Source organism: Watersipora subatra, chromosome 4 (assembly GCF_963576615.1).
Source record: "Watersipora subatra chromosome 4, tzWatSuba1.1, whole genome shotgun sequence".
NCBI lineage: Eukaryota > Metazoa > Bryozoa > Gymnolaemata > Cheilostomatida > Watersiporidae > Watersipora > Watersipora subatra.
Genome location: NC_088711.1, coordinates 39,219,006 through 39,242,795, shown reverse-complemented (window position 1 = coordinate 39,242,795; position 23,790 = coordinate 39,219,006). Strand labels below are relative to the sequence as shown.

Here is a 23,790-nt window from a genome sequence, read left to right as displayed (position 1 = left end):
ATAAAACACTCAAAACAATATATTGTAACAGAAAGAACATGTTGGTTATTGTCCTAACTTACCACATGCTCTCAAAGAGCAACAAATAAAAAATGCAAGGAAATGTGATTAATTAAAATGTAAAATTAAATACATACAATAGCAGCTAACGCTAGCATTTGCCAGAGAGGGAGAGATAAGTTATCCTTCATTACAACAGTTGACTTTGATAAATTTGGATTTTATCCAAGTCTTAAAAGACAAACTTAAAGCAAACATAAAAGCAAACTTTAATCTTTAACTTAACGTAATTAAAATTTCTTCAGCGTTCATAGTTTTAAGTTTCTCGCTGGTTAGCTAATTTTTCTTTTGTTTCGCTCGCATGACCAGCCGGCCGTTTTAAGACGAACCTATCCAATGACGTTTACCTTTGTCGCCCTTTCAACATGTTGCGATCAGGACGAACACAGGTGTCGTCACCAAGAGTTAATGCACGACCACTAGCCAACTTGTCCGAATGTCTATTTTTATAGTCTTGATAGATAGCACCAGCCTTTTTACGTAGCATCGTTTCAGTCACGCAATCACCGGCCAATTGTTTGTCTTTTATCCAAAGCCTGAGCAGTCTCTCCATCAGTGGTCATGAAGATCGCTGCGTCGTTTAGAAACTATGGTTAGTCCTTTTGCAAACTAAATGCCTTGAATATAATCCTTGTGTTTGATAATTGTGGATGTATTTCTGTCATATTGCTGAGCTAGCTCAATCACGCATACATATTTTGCATATTTTTCAATAATTTTCCGTTTAATATCAACTGTTATCATTCGCTTTTTCTTTGCACTATCTATCCTTTTACTGGCAAACTTTCGGTCTACGCACGGTACTTTTAATTCACATAATTCAGCACTGAAAATCGCACACAAAAAACATGGTACAAAAGTATAATCTGAGCAGTTGAAAAATACAGAATGATGCTGTTCTCATAAAACACCTCCGACATACTTGGCAACTGACTCATGTGCTCGTATCTCAAACATGGCTCGTATGTTAGTGCTAAAACTTGCTTGAAAGCTGGCTCGTATCTCAAGTTTCTCGTATGTTAGGGCACTCGTAAGTTGAAGTATTACTGTATATAAGTTTTACATATTTTCAATAAAATATGCAGTCTCAGATGCACAAACTATGGAAAAATTGAGCAGTTTTTAGTGCTAAGTCAATATGAGTTAATAGATCAGCTGATTCGCTTTGCACATCACCATGACGTTGCGTCATGCTAATTATAGGCCTCACTTGTTTTGATTATTCGCATATCTAGGGTTTACTTTATCTATGGGCAATACTAATTCCAAAACATAGCGCAAGTAAAACCATGCAACAAATAAGTGTATCACTGTATCCACTGAGCTAAGCATGATTGTCGCGGACAACAAAACAACGCCGCCAACTATTAATAACTTCCTGCGTAAAATTCTTTACCTTTTTTCAAAAAAGCGCCGGAGTCAATCCGCATCATGCGAATGTCGTAGAGTAGTCCATAGAAACACTTAATAATGCGCAACTAGGGCACAACACCGAATCCGCAAGATGCGAATGATTCGAATCATGGAAACGCAGTGAGAGAGAGTCGCATGGCAAGTAATTAATTATGCAGTGATGGGTGATTAATATTTCAGGGATAACGATTTCTCAAAAATTGACATACAACAATGTTTATGTATCACATTTCAGTGCTCGAATGAGACAGAATTACTAGTGTAGGCCATTTATAATCTATACTGACATTAATTCAAACAGGCCATGAGTAATCTATATATATCTCAAAGTTTGTCTATATATTTGTGTATGTCCAGCTATAGCTATTAAAATCTAGGAATAAAGTATCAGTATCGTAGAAGATTTGATCTCAGACCCTCCTGTGCACCAGTACAATACCCTTACCGATTAAGCTACATACTTGATGGATGCATTGGGTGATGTATATCGTTACATGGGTGCGAACACGCTCCCACTCTCCGTTACGGCGCAACGTCATAGAGGGAGGTAGCATAATTTTATGCATGCTCAATCATGAGAACAAGTACATGTAGTTCTTCTTATTAGCAAGCTTACTCTAATTATCCATTGGCAATGCTAGGCTAATAGCAAGTGGCAGGCAACTACATTACCCCACATTGTTTATAAGCTGATTATTAATACCCGGGCATCCAGCTAGTACTACTTATAACTGTAGAAATCACAAGAAACTAACATGCCTGTTGTTGACATTTTAGCCACCTAGCAAATGGGTATAAATGTAATGCCATAACTTTTTATACACACTAGAGAAGAGGTCAAATAAATAAGCCCAAAGGTTAGTTATAATTGTGATTAGGCAACACCATATCAAAGGCAGTTGCCCTGTAATTTTAGTGAGGATAAACATAACCATCTGTATTTGGTCAGACATATAATTGTAAAAATGAACACCATGAACTACCCAAAAGTCATTCAAGGAAACAAAATGAAAACTCAACTAAGCAATCTGAACAACTATAAAAAAATTAACCAAGACATAGAAAAATGATTTATAAGTTAACAGTTTGCTATAGATGTGATAATGATTTCACCAAATCACAGGTGCTGCTCATAATTCCAGATAGATTTTTATTAACCAAATTAAAAATATGAACTGAAACGGAGACTGGTCAGCATATACTGGTCACCATAAACCAGTGACCATATACCAAATGCATATGAGATGCAATCTCTCAAAATAATTATGCTGTTCAACTCTGATAAAAGGAAGCAATTCCCAAAAAGTATGGAGTAAATTGAATAAGTTAATACATTGAATTGTAACTATAAATATGTAAGACAATTATGACTGTCAACGACGACACCTCTTGCAAACGAGAGGCTTGAGTGGTGTATTGTAATGTCTATCGTCTTCAGCTATAATTGGAACTAATGGCCTTGAGCAATCCTCCTCAGGAAATAAGGCTATAAAATCTACCTCCCCGTATTGGTAAAGCCGAAATGTTTGTAAAGTTACGCCAAAGCTGTAGCCGAGTAGACACATCTCAACCTGGCAAAAGATATGAAAAGGCAATAAAAATAACATCATCTCTGTTGTTCCAACCAAATTCTAAAGTGAGTATTTACCTCTGTTCTTTTTTAACAGTGTTCTTTTTTATCATACATGAGGAAGCCTCAATATTAGAAGAGAGGTGTTCAGTAGTACAGTCAGTCAGATATTTAAATCTGATATCTACCATATATACAACAAGCTGTGCTACCCGGGGTTGCTCGGGTAATAAAACAGTCTTTGGACAGAAAATTTATTTGAATTTAACATCCAACATATAACATTTGCCATTCTAACTTTCAAACATCACATCATGAGAAAAGTGTTTTGTGTAACTGAAACAAACTAAGAGAGAAAATAAAACCAACTGTAAAGGTTTTCAAACTTTTCAAACAACTTTTAAACAACATATCATGAGGGAAATGTTTCGTGCATATCAAATAATTAAAAAACATAAAACGACTCTAAAAAGGTTTAGATGGAAATGTGAAATAATTAGCAAGTAATAGCTAATTATTTCACATTTAACTTAATAGCTAAATTAAGTCGGTTTTGCTACAGTTACAAAAGATGATTTGGTAATGATACAATTAATACAAACTGAGAAAACAAAATAAAAACCCTGAATATGTAGTATTAATGATAACAATTCGTGCATAGAAGTGTGTGTGTATAAAAAAGGTTACTGTTCCACCAGAAGCTATCCATCAAAACTTTGAATACAACGATACTGGTACCTCTTGATACTAGTACAAATGTAAAAAATGAGATATCGTACTGTCTTTGTCTGCCCAAACGGTTAGATAATGTTGAGGCTCTTCCCACGGAGACGATATAATTGTCCGTGTAAGAAGAATTGGCCTTAACCGCTGATATAGTAATTGAACCTTACAAAAAATGATTCTTAAAAGGGGCATCGTAACGCGTGGCCGCATTAGTAAAATAATCAACGTGCATTATACCCTAGGACACTTATGTATTCGCGGCATCTAACTTTCGCGTTTTCGCGGTGTCATCCTCTCGCGAAAATTTAATGAGCGAAACTAAACTATCATAACGAACGAGCGAAAACCCGCGAAGTTAAATAGCTTTGTTCATTGATATCCACAATAAAATCGTCATATTAGAAATGCAGGCAATTTTCGTCTGTGGTTGGGATCAATGGGAAATTTCTGGTAAACTCATTATAGCTAATACACCGACTGAGCAGCATGGCAAAGCAAATTAAGATTATATCAGTTTAGTCACCGAATTTGTAACTGATGAGGATGAAAGTCTGGTAGGTGAAGTCATAAAATTGCAGAATAATTATTGTAGTGATGAATTTTATTACCAACCAAAAACAATATCAACCCTCATCAGGTCTAACCACATTATCTCTTCCACTGCCAACCATGTACAAATTAGCTACCGGCCTAGTGCCAGCCATTTTACCGAAATTGCCGATATTGCTTCGTGATATGTATACAGTATTTTTTCAAGTTCTACTTTAATTATCTGTATAATCACGAAAATCTAAATTGGCTATTATGTCATCAACAACTAATTACCTGTTTTATGACTCGCGCGGGGTAGTTAATGAACTCACAGAAAAATGTTCGTTTTTAGATTAGCAATTCACAAACAAAAGTTTAAAATTGCTTCGTTGTTTTAGGCTGATTTTATAGAGAAATCTTCGGACAACACAGTCAATTTCATAAAACACTTAAAGACCGTGGGTTATGTGGTCAACAAATAATAAAATCAGGTTACCAGACAATTGCTGAGAAAGTCCAAAAATGCGTTTATGGCAGTGGCCCCTAGAAAACGCATAAATGCGTTTATGGCAGCGTAAGGGTTATACAGTTTTGGTTGTGAAGTTGGTTGCTACCTATCTATTTTCTTTTTCTTGGGATTCGAGTGTGAAAGTCACAGCGGGAGGAACCTAGACGTCATTGATAGTCTAAAAAACAAATGGCAGCAAGTGATCAAATTGAATTGCCGATCTCACCCACACATTTCAACCTGTGGTTTACAAATACGAACTAGTCCCAAATTGAATCTTTTTCTTATTAGCAAACTGGACCTGAGGAATGTAATCTGTTTTTTCCACTGCATTCATTTTCACATCACTATATTTTCGCACTCATCAGAGCCGCGAAATTAAGTTGCAGCGAAATTTTATTCTGTGTGCTACTCACGAAACTAAATACTAGCGAAATATAAGTGTCCTAGGGTAGCTATAGCTGGCCACACCTACGCACCAACACTGAGAAATATATATATATATGTATATATATACAGTATATGTATATAGATTATACGATTGTAGTTTGGAGACTATTTTCTTTTATCAGCAATAATTCAACTAGCTCCAGCACACAGCGGAATGGAAGAAGTCAAACAGTGTTGTCTTCAATCTATACATATATTTCTCTAAGTATGTGCGTATGTGTGTCCCTCCAGCTATAGATCTTAAAATCTTGATATCAAAATTCTGCTTTCTGATGGAATTAAAATTACGACGAACGCATCGGCAAAGTTCTTATCTGGACGGACGCTCTACCACTGAGCCAGAACGGCGTAGTGTTCAGATATGTTATTATATACTGCATACCTCATGCGCCTGCTAATTATTTTAACCTTGCATCCACGAGTTACGATGCTTCTGTTCAGAAATACTTTGGGACCTTAGTACAGTCAAACATGGATAACTCGTCCACGGATAGCTCGAACACATGGTTAACTCGAACATTTCCTTTGGTCCGTTCCCACGTAATGATAAATTGCTATAGATAACTCGAACTCAACACTGTTAATTCGAACTGTTTTTTTGCCCAACAGCTACCGAAACGGTTGTTTTCGCTTTAGAAAATCACTTTATTCAAAGCCATAGAGGTAAACTTCATCTTTTCGTAATTCATAAGCGTCGTTATTACCACCATCGGCAAAATATTTTTGTCAACGACTTTTCTAAAAGTTTGGTGAAATTTGATTTATACTGCGATACGATGAATAGCACGGGCTAGACGGGTCACGCGCGCAAGAATTTTTGCCACGCACATACAAAACAAAAATCGCATGTTGTTTTGTATGTGCGTGGCGAAAATCCTTGAGTGCGTGACTCGGCTAGCCCATGATGAATAGTTTTCCGACGTTGATTCCGTGTTGAATCAACGTCGGAATGTTGAATGTTTAAAACGTCTTAAAAAATGTTGTAATTAAAAGTATACGTTGTCTGAGCTACAAAAAACTATTCATCGTTTGACCTAAACACAGAATACGTGTGTACATTCAATAAGTATCTATTAAAAAAGCGTGAGTGATATAGAATGTACCGTAAAACCTCGTAAAACTTTTAATTGAACTGCCTCGGAGTGTTGCTCTTAACGAATCCCAGGTAAAGTAAGGTAATCTGCATAAACTTCAAGAAAAAACGGCAAAATTGATCGTGGGTAAAACCCCAAAAGAAAAAATGTCTTTTCTTTTGAGCATTTCAACAACGATCAAGTTTTGCCAATGTCAATCTGAAAAACGTCCTGGCAATAACATCACCTCAAACAACAAACCAATCTCAAGTGATAGAAAAATCTCTATACTTTTTCATGAAAACGTTTTAAACTTTACATTAGAAGCATTTAATTTGAAACAAGCCATTTGTGCTTTTGATTTATATTATAGTTTGTATATGTACATGTATCTACTAATAAATAAGTAAATATATGGACTTGTGACAGTGCTCTGATAACTTGAATGCTCTGATAATTCGAACACTTTTGCTCGGTCCCTTGAAGTTCGAGTTATCCATGTTTGACTGTATATGCAACGCGATGCTTATTCGTCTATTTTTGTTAGGGCGAATTTATTCAGCCCCACGATAGCGACAATAATTTATATCAAACTTAAAATTTGGCGATTTGTGTACTGATTATATACGTTATTAAAAGATATACATCGCTGAACTTGCCATGGCGAGTTATTCGTATCCGTTATACGGTATATCCGGCATTCGTTAAAATAACAACGTTTCGCAATGATAAAACTAATGTTAAAAATTTAAGGTTTACTAAAATACATACTAAAACTTCTTTCACGTATGTGTTTAGTAAGATAAATTCATTTAAGTTAGATTCAGCATTTATGTTACACGCCAGTCTTGAAGGTAAAAACTCTCCACGTAGAACATTGTAATGTTATATTATCTTGAAAATCAAAACACAAAGAATAACACGGAAGAATAACACAAAATTCACTAAAGTCATTGTAAGTACCTATAGTTACTAAGATTAACATAGTATTTTGGTACTATTTTTAATGATGATGATTAGTACCAATAACCTTACAATTAATACCTATACCTATAAAGTTAGAAAAGAAACTGTTGCTATATGTTAAAGGAAAATAAATTTTTTGTGCAAAGACTTTTATTACCCGGGCAATGCCGGCCATTCATCAAGTATATATATAAAGATAGCATCAGTACCCTTGGACTACAACATAATAGCCAATTATCTATTATTAGCTTTCAGTCAATTTCTGTAACAACCAATGTGTATTGTAGGCAAGTGGCGTTATGCCGAATTTTATTCTTCATTCTAATTGGCGATGAAATCGCTTGTTCGAGCAATAAGTTTAGTCCTCCAATTAGGAGGTAAGAAGTAGATAGCTTAGGATGTCGTCATATGACACACTTTTCTGTAAATGAACAATAAAGTGATTTCAATCAACACAAATCTACATAGAAATAACATTAGGAAAAATAATGCTTCTAAACAGACAATATAGCCTAAATGTAGGGCAGTACCGTGTGACAATAAATATGTTACTATAAATATTCACATATTTATAGTAACATCTCTCGGCGTTACTATTCATAGTAAAATAGATCCGTTATATTTTGATAAAATCATTACTAACTTTTACTCCTACTTCTCTAGGTGAATAATCTCTAAAGAAAATACCAAATATGTATTTTTAATCAATTTAACTTGATCTCGTCTTTCAATCACAAAATCTGAAAACTCATTTAAAAATATCCATGAGATTTTCGCTGTCTTTAACAAATCACCATCGTTGTGAGGAAATGCTACAATCTGCTACAATGAAAATGAAAAATCACTGAAAAGCCAATGTTACATTTCACTTATTGTACAATAGCATAGCTCGACAACAGATTATTGATGCTGGGACTATAAACAAAACCACATTCTAGATTATATAACAATCAGTTTAGTTAACAGCAATCTTATACAGAAAAAGGTACTCGCCTGGTCTAGTCCAGCATCATGTCCAACGCGATTCAGATGGTTTCTCAGCAGCAGAGGTACTGTCTCAGAAGTGTCCCTAGCAAACAACAGCCAGACAAACACTGGCACTTCCTGTTCAGCAAGGTATGACTGGTGTAGCTCGTATGCTGTCACCAGCATGAGTAGCTTTATACCCTCAAGTATGTAAAGCTCTTCCAAATCTCCTTTGTTTAAGATTTTAAACAGCTCCCTTCTTCTCTCAACTGGGTCGTCCAGAATCTGTAGTGTGCGAGCCTAAAAATTAAAAAGAAATACTAAAACAAAAATTAATAATTATAGAGTTACACTATGTTAGAGAATTGTGAATGGATATTTCGCACAACATCAATAAAAGTATTTAATACTTTATATTATTGTGACAGGTGTATGATGGATAGTACGTATTTAAAAATGTGGTTGCGTCAAAAAGGTCGATTTAATGAAATTAAGACCAATAAAAGGCCAAAACATCAGCTACAATTTGATGTCATTTTTGTCTTTATAGACCAACCCTATCCAGAGATGTAAGCGTTTGAATGAGGCCATCTTTTGAAAAGCTCAGATTCGAGAGGGTGCTTCATTATTTTTATATAGTTTTATATGGGTCATATTAAATTTATCGCTCGTAAAACGGGTTGTCTGTGAATTCAAAGATTTTCGTTGTTAGGGATTTTACTCTATTACTAGTTAGTTACGCGCATCGACTAGTAGTAGATTCTAGTAGCTACTGACATCGATATTTAATTTACTGATTTAATTGGCATCAGTAATTTACTGAATTACTGGACCGACACATTTTATTGTCCAACAACAGAATTGTAACAATGCTAAGTTCAGCAAAAGTGACTCAAAGTTTTCTGAGAGTCAGGTAATTGAAGATTGGAGCAGACAGGTTATGGTTAGAGCTGACAGGCGTCAACAGCATGATCCTGCATAGAAAGATAGGAAAATGGAGGTAAATTTATCTGTAACATTGAGTATCCTTCACATATATTCTAAACTAACGGTAATAATTTTAGTACTGATGAATACATCTACTAATAAGTAAAATTTTAACTTTTTGCGGTCACGAATCATCGTTTCATAGCTTTTTAATTGTTTCAAAACTTTTTATTGTTTTACATAGCTATAACATTTGCTTAAAATTTTTTTTAGCATTTTTAGCTAGTAACTTAAATTCATGATTAGAATTTATGTTCATTTCTCACTTGTAGAAAGTGAGGAACATCGATTGATCAATGCTCATCTTTAACTCTCAGAAACAAAGCTTTGAATGGTTGGCTTTGCGTATTTATGCTTTTGTTAAACATATATTCATTTTGAAAATTACACTCGCAATCTATCTAACTCTCAAATTGAACGCTTTCAGTAGATATGCGTTAGAACGACATATATATGAATGACATTTATTACATTTGTTTTATTGTTACATGATGTTTATGTGGTTCACTAGGTAAGCAGTTGCATCAGTCTGGAAACTGCCATAAATAAGAAAGAGAGACACGAATGCGTGCTGCACACACCATAATATTTTTGTTTGAGTTTGCTGTAGTAGATTAATTTGTCCTATTATATGAGCTGAAACTATGTCAATGGCCAAAACTTGGATGGATGTTTTTAATAAAAACTTAATGCTGGGATGAAAGTTTTTTGGCTTGTAAAAATTATATAATAAAATAATATTGTTCAAGACAATGCAAAACATGATTTGCAGAACATATTGAATACATCATAGCCCTGTTGCCATCTGTCCTGAAATCTTCTCTGATAAAATGCCCTACAGGATGAATTTATTCGCGGAGTTAAATTTTGCGAAAATTGCCATTTCACACATATTCGCGGATTGATTTGTTCGCGGCTGAAAACTGTCACTCTCTATGAAGAGTTAACTCTATTACGTCTAGCAATAGAGTTAACCCTACGCATGTGCGCATTGCGTGTTTCGTTTTCTATTTAGCTTATAACTACGGGTCGATCGTGCTAAGCTATAAATTTTATGCTGCAATCAGAGGTTTTCACGAACATTCATAGACTTGGAGGCCTTTGATGAACCAACAATTTGTGGTAAGTAATGAGTTTTTTCAAAACCATTTACTAAATTAGTTGAATTTTACTTTGGTTCTTCGATAAAACGCAATATTTATTTTTTCCACCTACCGCTTCATTATTTGTTTTAATGTGAGAGAGAGATTTTTCATCCTACACGCAAGCACAATGACTGCAAGGGTGGTATATGTCATTCTTAAAAGATCACCAATCATTCAGGGAGGTCTGGAAATCGAGGTAGAAGTGACCGCAGCTACTTACGAGGAGAATATATCTGTTTTAAAAAAGGAACAAAAACGCCTTTACGAGCACAAATCTTTGGCCAACCGGCAGAACTTTGCAATAGGAAGGCACGAGGAGAGTTCTGATGATAACTTCCTTACCAGCTATGTAGTAGCAAGAGAATCGCCTTTAACATCTACCCAAGACAGTGACAGCGATATAGAGCTGCTATTACCAAAATAACTAGTCAAAGAGCACCATTAAGGGGTGGTCACACGAGCGCCGAACCGAACTAAATGACGCAAAACGACGTCGTTTTCAGCTCTAAAAAGTTCGGCTGAGGACATTTCTGGCCGAAACGAACCTTTTCGGTCCTGCTCGAAATTTCGTGCCGAACCCTTGCTCTTATTGGCTGGTTAAAATTCTAGAATTCTAGCGAGCACGCGTCACATTTCTACTTACGTTCGCGTGAGTAATGTTGAAAAAGAAATGGGACGATACTTTTATTTCGTTAAATAAACCACATGAAGCAATTTACGACAAAGTTCACCCGGACTTATGATTGTGTTGCATAAATGTAAGATGTTGCATTTAAGTTTTTGCATAAATGTAAGAGAATTGTGATTTTCTTTCGTGTAGAGTATAAGTAACGTGTCATATTCATCCTGATGAAGTATCGTTGACTGATTTATTTATGTAAAACCACAGTACTATGATAAAGACTGTTTTTGTTTGTTATGTACTTAGCATAGAAAAACATTCATATGTTAATAAAAAAATATAATTATGTTGATGGGAAGGGTTGGCAAAATCTTTGTACCGAGTGATTTATTTTGGGCAGCTGAACGATCTTCTGATAAATCTGCTGCATAATTATAATTTATAATTGTTCTTCAAAGTTTTTTTGTTTACAATAGAAATATTTAACTCAAATACATAAACACTACTAATGAAACCGTGTCCTGTCTCTCGTATGGTATCTAGGAAGCGAAGTTACTTCGGTGGCCGTGTGACATGTGCCACGAACCGAACCAGCCTCCGAACCGAACCTACGTCGGTTCGGTGCTCGTGTGACCACGCCTTTACACGCTAGTATTCACTTATCAAGAGTAGCAGTTTAATTTTATTGCTCTAGACAACCGCCATATAGACGAAACTGTTTATATTTACTCCATTCATCGTTTGTAAAATTTTATTTGTATTTGAAATATTTTATTTGTACACTCAAGTTTGTATTAAATTATAATATATCTATACACGAAATGAAATATATAATTTAATCATGTTTGCTGCAGCGATATCAAGGAGTTGTTGTCGATGAAAGGGTCTAGGTTGACTGGTTGCTTCTCTGCCAATATTCCTGCCTTGATGAATATTACTACTTGTCTCTAGTTTTCGTAATCGGAGTAGGTTGTCTCATTCTCAATCTGCAGTAAACACAAAAAAGAAAAAATATTAATAAGTGTTAAGGAAGTACAAAAACAATAGCTGAAGTATTTAATGAAAGCGATCAGTTTTTAAACAAAAGAATTAACTAATGCAGTTAATTATGGAAAAAACGTATCTGCACTGCAAATCAAATACATACCATAATGTCCAGATCAGAATCATGATCGTCCTCAACTTCGGTATTAGAGATTGATAGAGTTGATTTCAATGCGAAAAGACTAGGAGAGATTTTTTGCGATGACGAAGCCATGCCGAATAATTTGTGAAAACCTTGAATAATTTTGTAAAGTTTGATGCAATGGCAATAAAACTCGAAGCCCGGCGATGATTTTAAAGAAGTTTTGGAACTCGGCTACGTTTAGTACTTCTGCCTAGCGGCTATTTTTGCGATGATGCTATTCTGCATATCTTGTGACAACCTTGAATAATTTTGTAAAGATATGTGATGCATTGGCAATGGTGTTAGCTCAAAGCCCAGGCAATGATTTTAAAAATGTTTTGGAACTCAACTACGTTTAGTATTTATATTAAAACTAGCCTAGCAGCTAGTTTTTAATTTGATGCAGTAGTTATTCTCCCTTGTGATTAAAAATAGAACTAATTATTCACGAAATATAATAATTCGTGAAATTGACTGTTCGCGAAATCGCGAATTTTTATAACCAACGAATATTTTCATCCTGTAGGGTGGATTTATGAAGTGTATTCAGAGCTGTATTGGCAGGTACCTCTACATAGCTTGACTCAATTCCAACGGACCAAATATTGAATTCAAAAAATTTTATGCTCCAGCCTACTCAGTGAAAACAGGTGAGTCCACAAACCGCTAACCACATGCAAGAATGGCTCTAGTAATCCTTTGCCAGAATTGGTGGGTTAATTGATTTCAATTCGTTGAAATGACCGAAATTGGGTTTACTATTTCAATCGACTCATAAAATCATTTGTTTTGTACTTGAATTAACTAATTGAATGTGACCAGTAAAGTTTTCTACAAATTGATACTGATAACGACTAGATAATGTTGACTATACATGACTTTTTGGGATGCAGTCGGTTTCCCCATATATTCGAACATATTCTTTTCAAAGATGGTGGCGTGCTTATTTTGTTTAGTAGCTAGTTTCCGGTGTGAGTAGAGACTGAGAACTTAGCTGATACAAAGGCCGTGATGACATAAGTTAACTCGATGACCTAATTACCGTAGACTGGCAGAAACGTAGACGTACGAAGATGTTTACACAGCATTTAGAGGAAGCTAATATTACAAGTTTTTAATTTCCCTTATTTGAGACATTTGAGACATTTTTAATAATGTATCTGTAGCTGGAATTAAAATTTTATTCTAGCCAACATGAACAAATACAAAATAAAATATATGCCAATAGAGCTGCGTAGGACTAGACTTTTATCGCAATAGCCGGTGTGAATACAAAAAATAGAGACAGGTTGTATCACTCGTTACATCAATTTGGGCAAGTCTGGGCATGTTTTTTTTGGTCTGAGCGTTTTTACCGCGATCAATTTTTTAAATTTTAATTCTGAAATACATTGACAATGAGATCGCCTAACACAACAAGCAACATATCAACTGATAGACAAAAAAATGCTTTCTTTTAAAAGCAACTAAAATTTGACGCAATCATATCTCTAAAGGTTGACCTGCAACAAAATTCACATTACAGTTATTTGGTATCAAAAGATTCACCATGTCTTAATCTGCGGTGTCATAGGTGCAAAATATATGAAAATGTGATTACAAGCTCTTAAAAGCTCCAAAACGAACATTTGATCGCAGTCACACGAGACCGCCGTAGATCGGAATCAGTTTATTTCTCTGACGTAGTCATTATATTTAGTTATTGTTTTGTCACATGATGTTCTCACGTAAATTGAAAGGCCAATAAAAGGCTCAATATAAAACTTCTTGTGGCACAAGTTTGTGACAAACACTTCAGGTTTTACCGAAGAGCCCATATCAAATATAGATGATCGCTACTTTACAGTCTGATCATGTGACCCATACTTCGCGAATAATTTCTGCATAATTTTTACTGATTATCCCAGGTGACCAACAGGCTCGTCATGTTTTTCAGACAATGATATGTACTCCTTCGAGCTAAGGTTAAAAAATTAAACAAATTTTCACGGTAGGTTATAAGATATCAGTGCTGAAAGTGACAGCATTACAATGACGATGAAATAGACACGTAAGAACAATAGACATGGTTTTATAGAGTGCATGAAGTATATTTGTGAAAATATTTCAACGAATGAGGTTGCGTTAAAGTGAAAAAAGAAGCCATCTTGTACAACTATGCGCTGTTTTAGCCGTTTTGGAAAGATATTCTAATCTACGGCGGTTGCGTGATGGCGGTGATTAACTGTTCGTTCTCGAGCTTTTAAGAGCTTGTAATCACATTTCCACATATTTTGCACCTACAACACAGCAGAGTAAGACATGGTGAATCTTTTGATACCAAATAACTGTAATGTGAATTTTGTTGCAAGTCAACTTTTAAAGAGAGCTATCAGTACTTGCAGTGATATTAATATCAGTGTTTCCAAGCTGTCAGCCCACTTTGAATTTTGGTCACAAGAAATTGTACATTGCTGTCATCATAACAAAATAGTGAAAGGTATAATAACCTGCCAGCGTAATAAAATAGGAAAAAGGTTTTTTATGACATAATCTCAAAATCTTTGTTTCATACCAAAGAATGCCGTGAAAGAACAAACAATGCAGGCTTAAAATGCTGCACAAGATGGACTGTTTGTAATCCATGGCACATGTGTACTAACATGTAATCACAAGACAGTGTTTGTAAGCCATGGCGCTAGCGTATTAACATGTAATCACAAGACAGTGTTTGTAAGCCATGGCGTTAGCGTACTAACATTTGATCACAGGACAGAGTGTTTGTAAGCCATGGCAATAGAATACTAACATGTGATCAAAAGACAGTGTTTGTAAGCCATGGCAATAGAATACTAACATGTGACCACAAGACAGAGTGTTTGTAAGCCATGGCAATAGAATACTAACATGTGATCACAAGACAGAGTGTTTGTAAGCCTCGGCACTGGTGTACTAACATGTGATCACAAGGCAGAGTGTCTGTAAGCCATGACACTAGTGTACTAACATGTGATCACAAGACAGAGTGTTTGTAAGTTTTGGTACTAGACTACTAACATGTGATCACAAGACAGAGTGTTTGTAAGCCTTGGTACTTGTGTACTAACAAGTGATCACAAGACAGAGTGTTTGTAAGCCTTGGTACTAGTGTACTAACATGTGATCACAAGACAGAATGTTTGTAAGCCTTGATACTAGAGTACTAACAAGTGATCACAAGACAGAGTGTTTGTAAGCCTTGGTACTAGTGTACTAACATGTGATCACAAGACAGAGTGTTTGTAAGCCTTGGTACTATAGTACGAACATGTGATCACAAGAAAGAGTGTTTGTAAGCCTGGGTACTAGAGTACTAACAAGTGATCACAAGACACGAGTGTTTGTAAGCCTTGGTACTAGAGTACTAACAAGTGATCACAAGACACGAGTGTTTGTAAATCTTGGTACTACGTACTAACATGTGATACAAAGAATTGTAGACAGAGAGAAAGCTGATGGTAGGAGGAGCTGTCTGTTGCAGCGTCAATCATACACTCGGGGAATACCCATGAGTTGAAGAGTAGTGGGTCAGCGAGATACACAGCTTCTAGCCTCTACAAAACATGAGTGAACAAGGACATATGAGATGAGGGTGTTCAATGGTGAGATTTGAAATAGGTACAGTCGCTTCTTCAGAGAAAGAAGCACTAATCATTGGCAAACAAGCTATAAAATAAGCTATATTTGCTAATCGACAGATATAGCCTCGGAATCTAAGCATAGCCTAACTCATGCTATATTTTACTAACGCTTGAGGGAGTTGAATGCTGAACACAGCTTCAACACAAGGTAGCGATTCATAACAGTTTATCACCAACTATACAACTGCTCTGTACACTCAAGTGACTTTATAAGTATATGCCTACTAAGCAGCCAATCATGATATTATTTTAGAGAATAAATTAATTTGTTAAAAGCATAACCGATGTCCTGAGACAAATAAATTTATTATGTAATAGACAAATGATTCACTTAAGCTTTTGGTTGTGTATTGAAATAACCCTTTTTTATACTACAGTGTCTTTAGAGGTTGACTTGCAACAAAATTCGCATTACAGTTATTTGATATTAAAAGATTCACCATGTCTTACTCTGTTGTGTTGTAGGTGCAAAATATGTGGAAATGTGATTACAAGCTCCTAAATGCTCAAAAACGAACAGTTAATCGCTGCCATCACACAACCGCCGTAGATTAGAATCTCTTTCCAGTATGGCTCAAATGGGACGTAGTTGCGCAAGATGGCTTTTGTTTACACTTTCACGCAACCTCAATCGTCGAAATATTTTCACAAATATACTTCATACATTCAATAAAACCATGTCTACTGTTCTTACGCGTCTGTTTTATCGTCATTGTATTGCTGCCACTTTCAGCACTGATATCTTACAACTTACCGTAAAAATTTGTTTAATTTTTTAACCTTAGCTGGAAGGAGTACATATCATTGTCTGATGATATCTTACAACTTACCGTAAAAATTTGTTGAATTTTTTAACCTTAGCTGGAAGGAGTACATATCATTGTCTGATAATCATGACGAACCTGTTGGTCACCTGTGATATTCGAAAAGTGCTGCAGAAATTATTTGCGAAGTATTGGGTCACATGATCAGATTACGACTAGACGATTAGACCAAGTCGAAACAAAACTGCAAAGTAGCGAGCATCTACATTTGATATGGAGTCTTCCGTAAAACCCGAGTGTTTGTCATAAACTAGTGCTACGAGAAGTTTTATGTTGAGCCTTTTATTGGCCTTTCAATTCACGTCAGAACATCACGTGACAAAACAATAACCATATGTAATGACAACTTCAGAGAAATAAACTGATTCCAATCTATGTTTTTGAGGCTTTTAAGAGCTTGTAATCCCATTTCCAAGCAGAGTAAGACATGGTGAATCTTTTGATACCAAATAATTGTAATGTGAATTTTGTTGCAAGTCAACTTTAAAAACTAGTGAAAACAAGACAGCTGTGAGCACAACTAGTCAACCAATCATGGGTCCTCACACAACAACAGAGCACAACTAGTCAACCAACCACGGGTTTCCACACAACAGCAGAGCACAACTAGTCAACCAATCATGAGGCCCCACACAACAACAGCCACCTCCCTGCAGTTTACCAATGATAAGTAAGCATACTCACTGGTAAAGCCTCCTTCAGTTCTATACCAGGTATGATATGGTTGAGAATCATAGAGCAATACGCAGCTCGTAGAGAACAGTAATTGTCTCCCCTGATCAGTGCCAAGTGCTTGTATTGGTGTTGATTTATAACACAACCATAACCCTAAGCAATGATATACTTGATATATATATATACATATATATATATATATATATATATATATATATATATATATATATATATATATATATATATATATATATATATACAGTCAAACATGGATAACTCGTCCACGGATAGCTCGAACACATGGTTAATTCGAACATTTCCTTTGGTCCGTTCCCACGTAATGATAAATTGCTATAGATAACTCGAACTCAACACTGTTAATTCGAACTGTTTTTTTGCCCAACGGCTACCGAAACGGTTGTTATCGCTTTAGAAAATCACTTTATTCAAAGCCATAGAGGTAAACTTCATCTTTTCGTAATTCATAAGCGTCGTTATTACCACCATCGGCAAAATATTTTTGTCAACGACTTTTCTAAAGGTTTGGTGAAATTTGATTTATACTGCTATACGATGAGTAGCACGGGCTAGCCGGGTCACGCGCGCAAGGATTTTCGCCACGCACATACAAAACAAAAATCGCATGTTGTTTTTGTTTTGTATGTGCGTGGCGAAAGTCCTTGAGTGCGTGACCCGGCTAGCCCGTGATGAATAGTTTTCCGACGTTGATTCCGTGTTGAATCAACGTCGGAATGTTGAATGTTTAAAACGTCTTAAAAATTGTTGTAATTAAACGTATACGTTGTCTTAGAGCTAAAAAAAACTATTCATCGTTTGACCTAAACACAGAATACGTGTGTACATTCAATAAGTATCTATTAAAAAAACGTGAGTGATATAGAATGTACGTAAAACCTCGTAAAACTTCTAATTGAACTGCCTCGGAGTGTTGCTCTTAACGAATCCCAGGTAAAGTAAGATAATCTTTGCATAAACTTCAAGAAAAAACGGCAAAATTGATCGTGGGTAAAACCCCAAAAGAAAAAAATGTCTTTTCTTTTGAGCATTTCAACAACGATCAAGTTTTGCCAATGTCAATCTGAAAAACGTCCTGGCAATAACATCACCTCAAACAACAAACCAATCTCAAGTGATAGAAAAATCTCTATACTTTTTCATAAAAACGTTTTAAACTTTACATTAGAAGCATTTAATTTGAAACAAGCCATTTGTGCTTTTGATTTATATTATAGTTTGTATATGTACATGTATCTACTAATAAATAAGTAAATATATGGACTTGTGACAGTGCTCTGATAACTTGAACGCTCTGATAACTCAAACACTTTTGCTCGGTCCCTTGAAGTTCGAGTTTTCCATGTTTGACTGTATATATATATATATACATGATTGTCAAAAATACAAATTAGCTGTTGAAACAATAAAAAATAACCAGTGAAAAGGTCATCAGGTAACTTTATCAGGCTAATCAAATAAAAAGGAAGAGTTAATCAGATGATACAATACTACCAGAAGAGTGTTATCAGTTTCTTATGATTGGCCGGCTGATCAACAGAGTAAATGTTTAAAAATGAGACCAGAAGAAACTATTGTGACTCGACATAAAAATTATATTACAAACTTCCTAATAAAGATTGATTTACATAATACACTACAGAATGAAATTATTCAATGGATTTTCTAATTCGCGAGTTCGCGTACAGTCAATCCTGCAAATTATTAAAATCCGCGAATAATAAATTTTATTTTTAACACAAGAGAGAATAACTACTACCTCGAATTAAAAACTAGTCGCTAAGCAAAATTAGTAACGTAGCTGAGTTCCATACTCTTTTAAAATCATCGTCGGGGCTTTGAGTAAAGCCCATTGCCAATGCATCACAGCTCTTTAAAAAGTCATTCAAGGTTGTCACAAGTCATTCGGAATTCGGCATGGCGTCGTCATCGCAAACATATCTCCTGCAGTTCTTTACATTGCAAAAACTCATAACTGACCACACGTTGTTGGTTCACCGATTCGTTGGTTCCAAGTCAATGAATATTCATGAAAACCTCTGGATGCAACCAGAAATTTACAGCTTAGCATGATCGACATAAATTTCCCAGCTAAATAGAAACTTAAACGCATGGTATACGCATGTGAAAGTTTTACTGTATTGCCAGCTGTATTCACGGATTAGTTTATTCGTGAATATTTTCATCGGCGAATATATCTGTCCACGAATATACATGGAAAGACAATTTTCGCGAAATTTAACTCCGCGAATAATAGTATCCTGTAGGGTAATCGACGACAAAGGATTATCTGTGTGTGATGCCTCCAGTGTAGTGTTAGTTGCAAGGTTCATGCTAGTAATGGTTTTCGTAATGCCTCACATTTTTCCTCTAGAAGCATCAGAATTCATATTGAATGACCTAACAGTAAATGATACAATATGAAAATTAAACAGTCTAAAAAGCAGACTGAAGACATCATAGACATGGGTAGTCGTCTGTCCTTGACTTTTATGCAAATCAATTTTTATCATTATTATCACTACTAAAAATTAACTATACACTTTTTAGAACTCATTTTAAATAATTCGATTTTTAAAATATTTTTATTCTGAATGGCATAATATTATTTGAGACAGATCAAGATTTCATAAGTTTTATCAAATGAAACCAATTTTGTTGAATGCGTGAAGAGGGACTTATGCATATCACAACAAATATCAAACCCTCTTTATAAGTCTGAATATGGTAGCTTTCAACAAAGAATTTACTTGGTAATTCTCCGGCTCACTTCACTCCTATTATTAAGGGCGTGTACACATAAAATCCTAGTTAGTGGTTATCAAAAGCTACCATAATAGTCCTATTAACATATCGTTTGCATTGAAAACTAACAAATTGAAAATCTGACAGGCAAACTTGACTGCAGATGCCTGAATAGGAGAGAACGATTACAAACAACAGAATAGCCAATAAGCACTTGATATCCCTGTTTCCCCTACTTTCCTACTAACCTTGCGGATGGCTGCTGCCTTCTCTGTTTTGCCTTTCCACTCTCGAGCTAAATATCCCGCTACATCAACTAAGATCCCATCCCACTCCAAAGACTCGCCTTCTTCGATACATGAGCAAATCACATCTGTAGCATCCATGGACGGCAGAGAGTCATAATTGTCTGAGGGAAGATTTGTTTCGGTGGTAGAAACGCTATTTAGTGACTGACCATCATCAGCACCTTCCTCAGCCAGCTCTAGTGTCATGTGACAATCCACACCCTCAAGCAGGACAACATGAGGCAGGTCATGGAATGATTTACTCTCGACGAGTTTATTGTCTGCATAGAAATCTGTTGGCCTTCCACTAGCAGGAGTGGGAGGGAGGGAAGACATTCTAGGCCCATCAGCCGCCGTTCTTAACTTTCGTAACAAATCAAAACCTTTATCGATATGGTCTTTAGGAAATCTTTCAACAACTGTTCCGATGAGATTTGAGAGCTTAACAGTCGTTTCGTGGCTGTCATAAAATTCTGCTGTGTTCATATTCGACAGTCGATGAACACAAGCAAGATCTTGGGCTAGGTCTCGAAGTGTTAAGCTGATTCCAGCCTCGATTTCGCTGAATGAGATCGATGGAGTTATCTATTAACACAAAATAAAATGAACTGTTCTATTTGGTGTTAGCGACTCGTCATTGCAATACCATTCATAGGTGATCAGACTGGCCATGCCATTCAGGAGAAAGAGATTACAGTCAAACCTCAATTTATTATCAACTCTATTTCGATATATGTATGACATGAACTTTGAGAAAATATTTGTTGAGACATACGATGTAATTTCTAACACAATACTTCTGAGATTTTTTGAAACATTAAAATTTTGTAAAAAAAAAAAGAAATAATAAAGAACATATAAATTAAGTTGGTTTAAACTATACCTATAGCCGTGTATTTCATCACTCCCTCGATTGCCAAGCCTATGGTTGAAGTGAAATAACAACAAAAATATCTTTTCACTGATTAATTTTACACATAAATTATTTAGTTTTAACAGAGGTTTACATAATGCATAGGCTTATCTGAGTACTATACGTGAATACCTAAAGTAGTTACCATTGTTTTTGGGCTCAGGAAAGAATTAAATAAAATACATATTTTTACAAAAATATTCTGGCTTAGCGAGTGATGGTTTTGACATATGAAGAATATATTGAAATGAATTAACTTCTTTGGAGGTTTGTGCTTGATATGAGGCGGTATCTTCAGCAAGTTCTGTTTATAACCATTTTATCGTGTTATGGATGATGAATGTGGTGAAGACAGCAGCAAGTGGGAGAAGTAAAATGTAAGGAATCTTGTTTTAAAAACTCCATATTTAAAACAAGCTTTTCTGTCTGTAATGACAGTAGCTCGAAATAAAAATTACAGCATACTTTTCAAAATTCTTAGAGCATTGAAGAAGATTTTGTAAGTGAGAGTTCAGTGCATGTCGAAAGACAGTATAAGAGAGTGAGTAGATTGGCGTGCATGAAGCGAGGTAGCGTAAGAACCCAAAGGATACAGTGCATCCTCAGGATACGATTTTGATCTGTTTCAGGGTTGGCATTGTATGGTGAAAAATTCATATATAAGGGTATAGAAAATAGTATGTTAACCTTTGTAAATATAGTTACCTACAGTAACTTTATTGTATTTAGTGGTTCTGGTCTGCAATAAAATGTCACTATAATGTACCATAGGGAGTTTTCAGCCTCAAGCCAGACGTATGTATAACATAAACTTTGAATTCACCTCAAATAAATTTAGCTTACTAAACACACACTTAAAGCTAAGTTTTATTATACATATTTTTAACTATTTTACTGAATTTAAACTTTTTATTACTAAAATTTTAGTACCAATTAGTTTCAGGCTTCGTTTTTAATATAATTTTAATCGATGTCATTACAACCTGTTTCCACCTAATTTGGCAAGAAAGCCCGAACGATGCTGTTTTCATAATAAAGTTGATTCTTGTTGGCAGATTAAGAGAAGTTGTTTGACCACTGACCTGTTTAAAGAGATTGCAACTCCAACTTTGCCACAGGTTTTAAATGGAAAATATTACTGTTCTACACACGAGATTGCTCAATTGAGAAAAAACAGTTATCGTGTTTCTTTCAGGCGTTGTGAAAATACTTTCGGCAAACAGCATTTCGGTGTCTTTGTTATTTGGACATACATAATAAGCACACCGACTGTCAGCGTCATGTTGCTGTTAATGTTATCTCTCAGATTTACTAGTATCCAACTAGCTAAAACGAGGCCCACACAGTACCAGTAGCAAGGAAAATTTGCGAAGTCATTGCATTTTCAACTGTGCCAAAGCCATGTATTTGCAGGTTTTTTTTAGATTTTTTATTAGATTGCCCATTGCCTTTTTTCAAATACAATGCATCTTGACTCCATGGATGCCAGCAATGCATGCCCGGTTTTTGCTACAGTAATTGCGAAAAAAATTGTGTCAGTATTTCAAAGAGTAAGCTTTGAATTAGTTGATATCTAATACATTATAACTTTCATTAATAACTTATATTGAATAACTAGGTGAATGCCTGGTGTTGCCCGGGTGGTAAGAAAGTCTTTGCACAGAATATTAATTTTATTTAACATATTCAACATTTACCATTGTAAATTTTAATCTTCATATCATGTTTTGTGCAGTTAAATAAATTAAGAGAAAAACTAAAACAACTATAAGTGTGTTTAAATGTGAAATAATTAACAAATAATGGCTAGATAAAGTCTGTTCTACTGCAATGATTACAATGAAAGGTGATTTGATACTTATACAACTAGAATGAACTGATGAAACAAAATAAAAATCACAAATATGTTGAATTAATATTAAAGAGTACATAGCAGTGTCGGTATAAAAGAGGGTACTGCTGCTGCAGAAGCTATCCATTCAAATTTTGAATACGATTATACCTCTCGATACTGGCATAAACGTAACAATGCAATATCGAAATTGAAAACATCAATGAAATGCACGAGAGTACTGGGTCTGACCGGACTTAAAGAGAATGTAGAGACAATTCCTACTGAAGAATGTCCATGCGAACATTTTTTATTTTTACAATTTCTAGCGATAGCCCTTTGAAATAACCGAAAATTGAAGATTAAAACTGTGCCGTTGAAGTTGCACTGTAAAGGAACATTTGAAATTAAAGCAGCACATTTGAAAATAACAAATAAAGAAATGAACAATGGATTTCGAAAAGTTTTTAAAAAAATTTCAGAAGAAGGACAGACACCAAAGGTAATATTAATTCATAATAAAACGTACATATTTAACTTTAATCACGATAAGGATACCGAAAATACGCTAAAACAGATAAGAACGGCTTAGCCTACATTTTAATCCCCATAGATGGACACAGATATGACAGAAA

The 23,790-nt window shown here is 35.2% G+C and overlaps 1 protein-coding gene across 2 annotated transcripts in view; it reads right to left on the bottom strand.

The window, feature by feature from the left end:
- Positions 1 to 2,395: 2,395 nt before the first annotated feature.
- The window catches only part of LOC137393395 (uncharacterized), a 34,528-nt gene continuing 13,133 nt past the window's right edge, over positions 2,396 to 23,790 (bottom strand). Inside the window, exons 5-9 of one of the 2 annotated variants that reach the window (XM_068079932.1) lie at positions 20,373 to 20,996; positions 17,353 to 17,496; positions 15,623 to 15,757; positions 8,291 to 8,563; positions 2,396 to 3,044 (exon numbers count right to left, since the gene is read on the bottom strand). In XM_068079932.1, coding sequence (XP_067936033.1) covers positions 2,847 to 3,044; positions 8,291 to 8,563; positions 15,623 to 15,757; positions 17,353 to 17,496; positions 20,373 to 20,996 — 1,374 coding nt within the window. In that variant the 3' untranslated portion in view covers positions 2,396 to 2,846. Of the gene's footprint in view, positions 3,045 to 8,290; positions 8,564 to 15,618; positions 15,758 to 17,352; positions 17,497 to 20,372; positions 20,997 to 23,790 lie in introns of those variants that run through there. The other variant, XM_068079933.1, reaches the window with a different exon arrangement.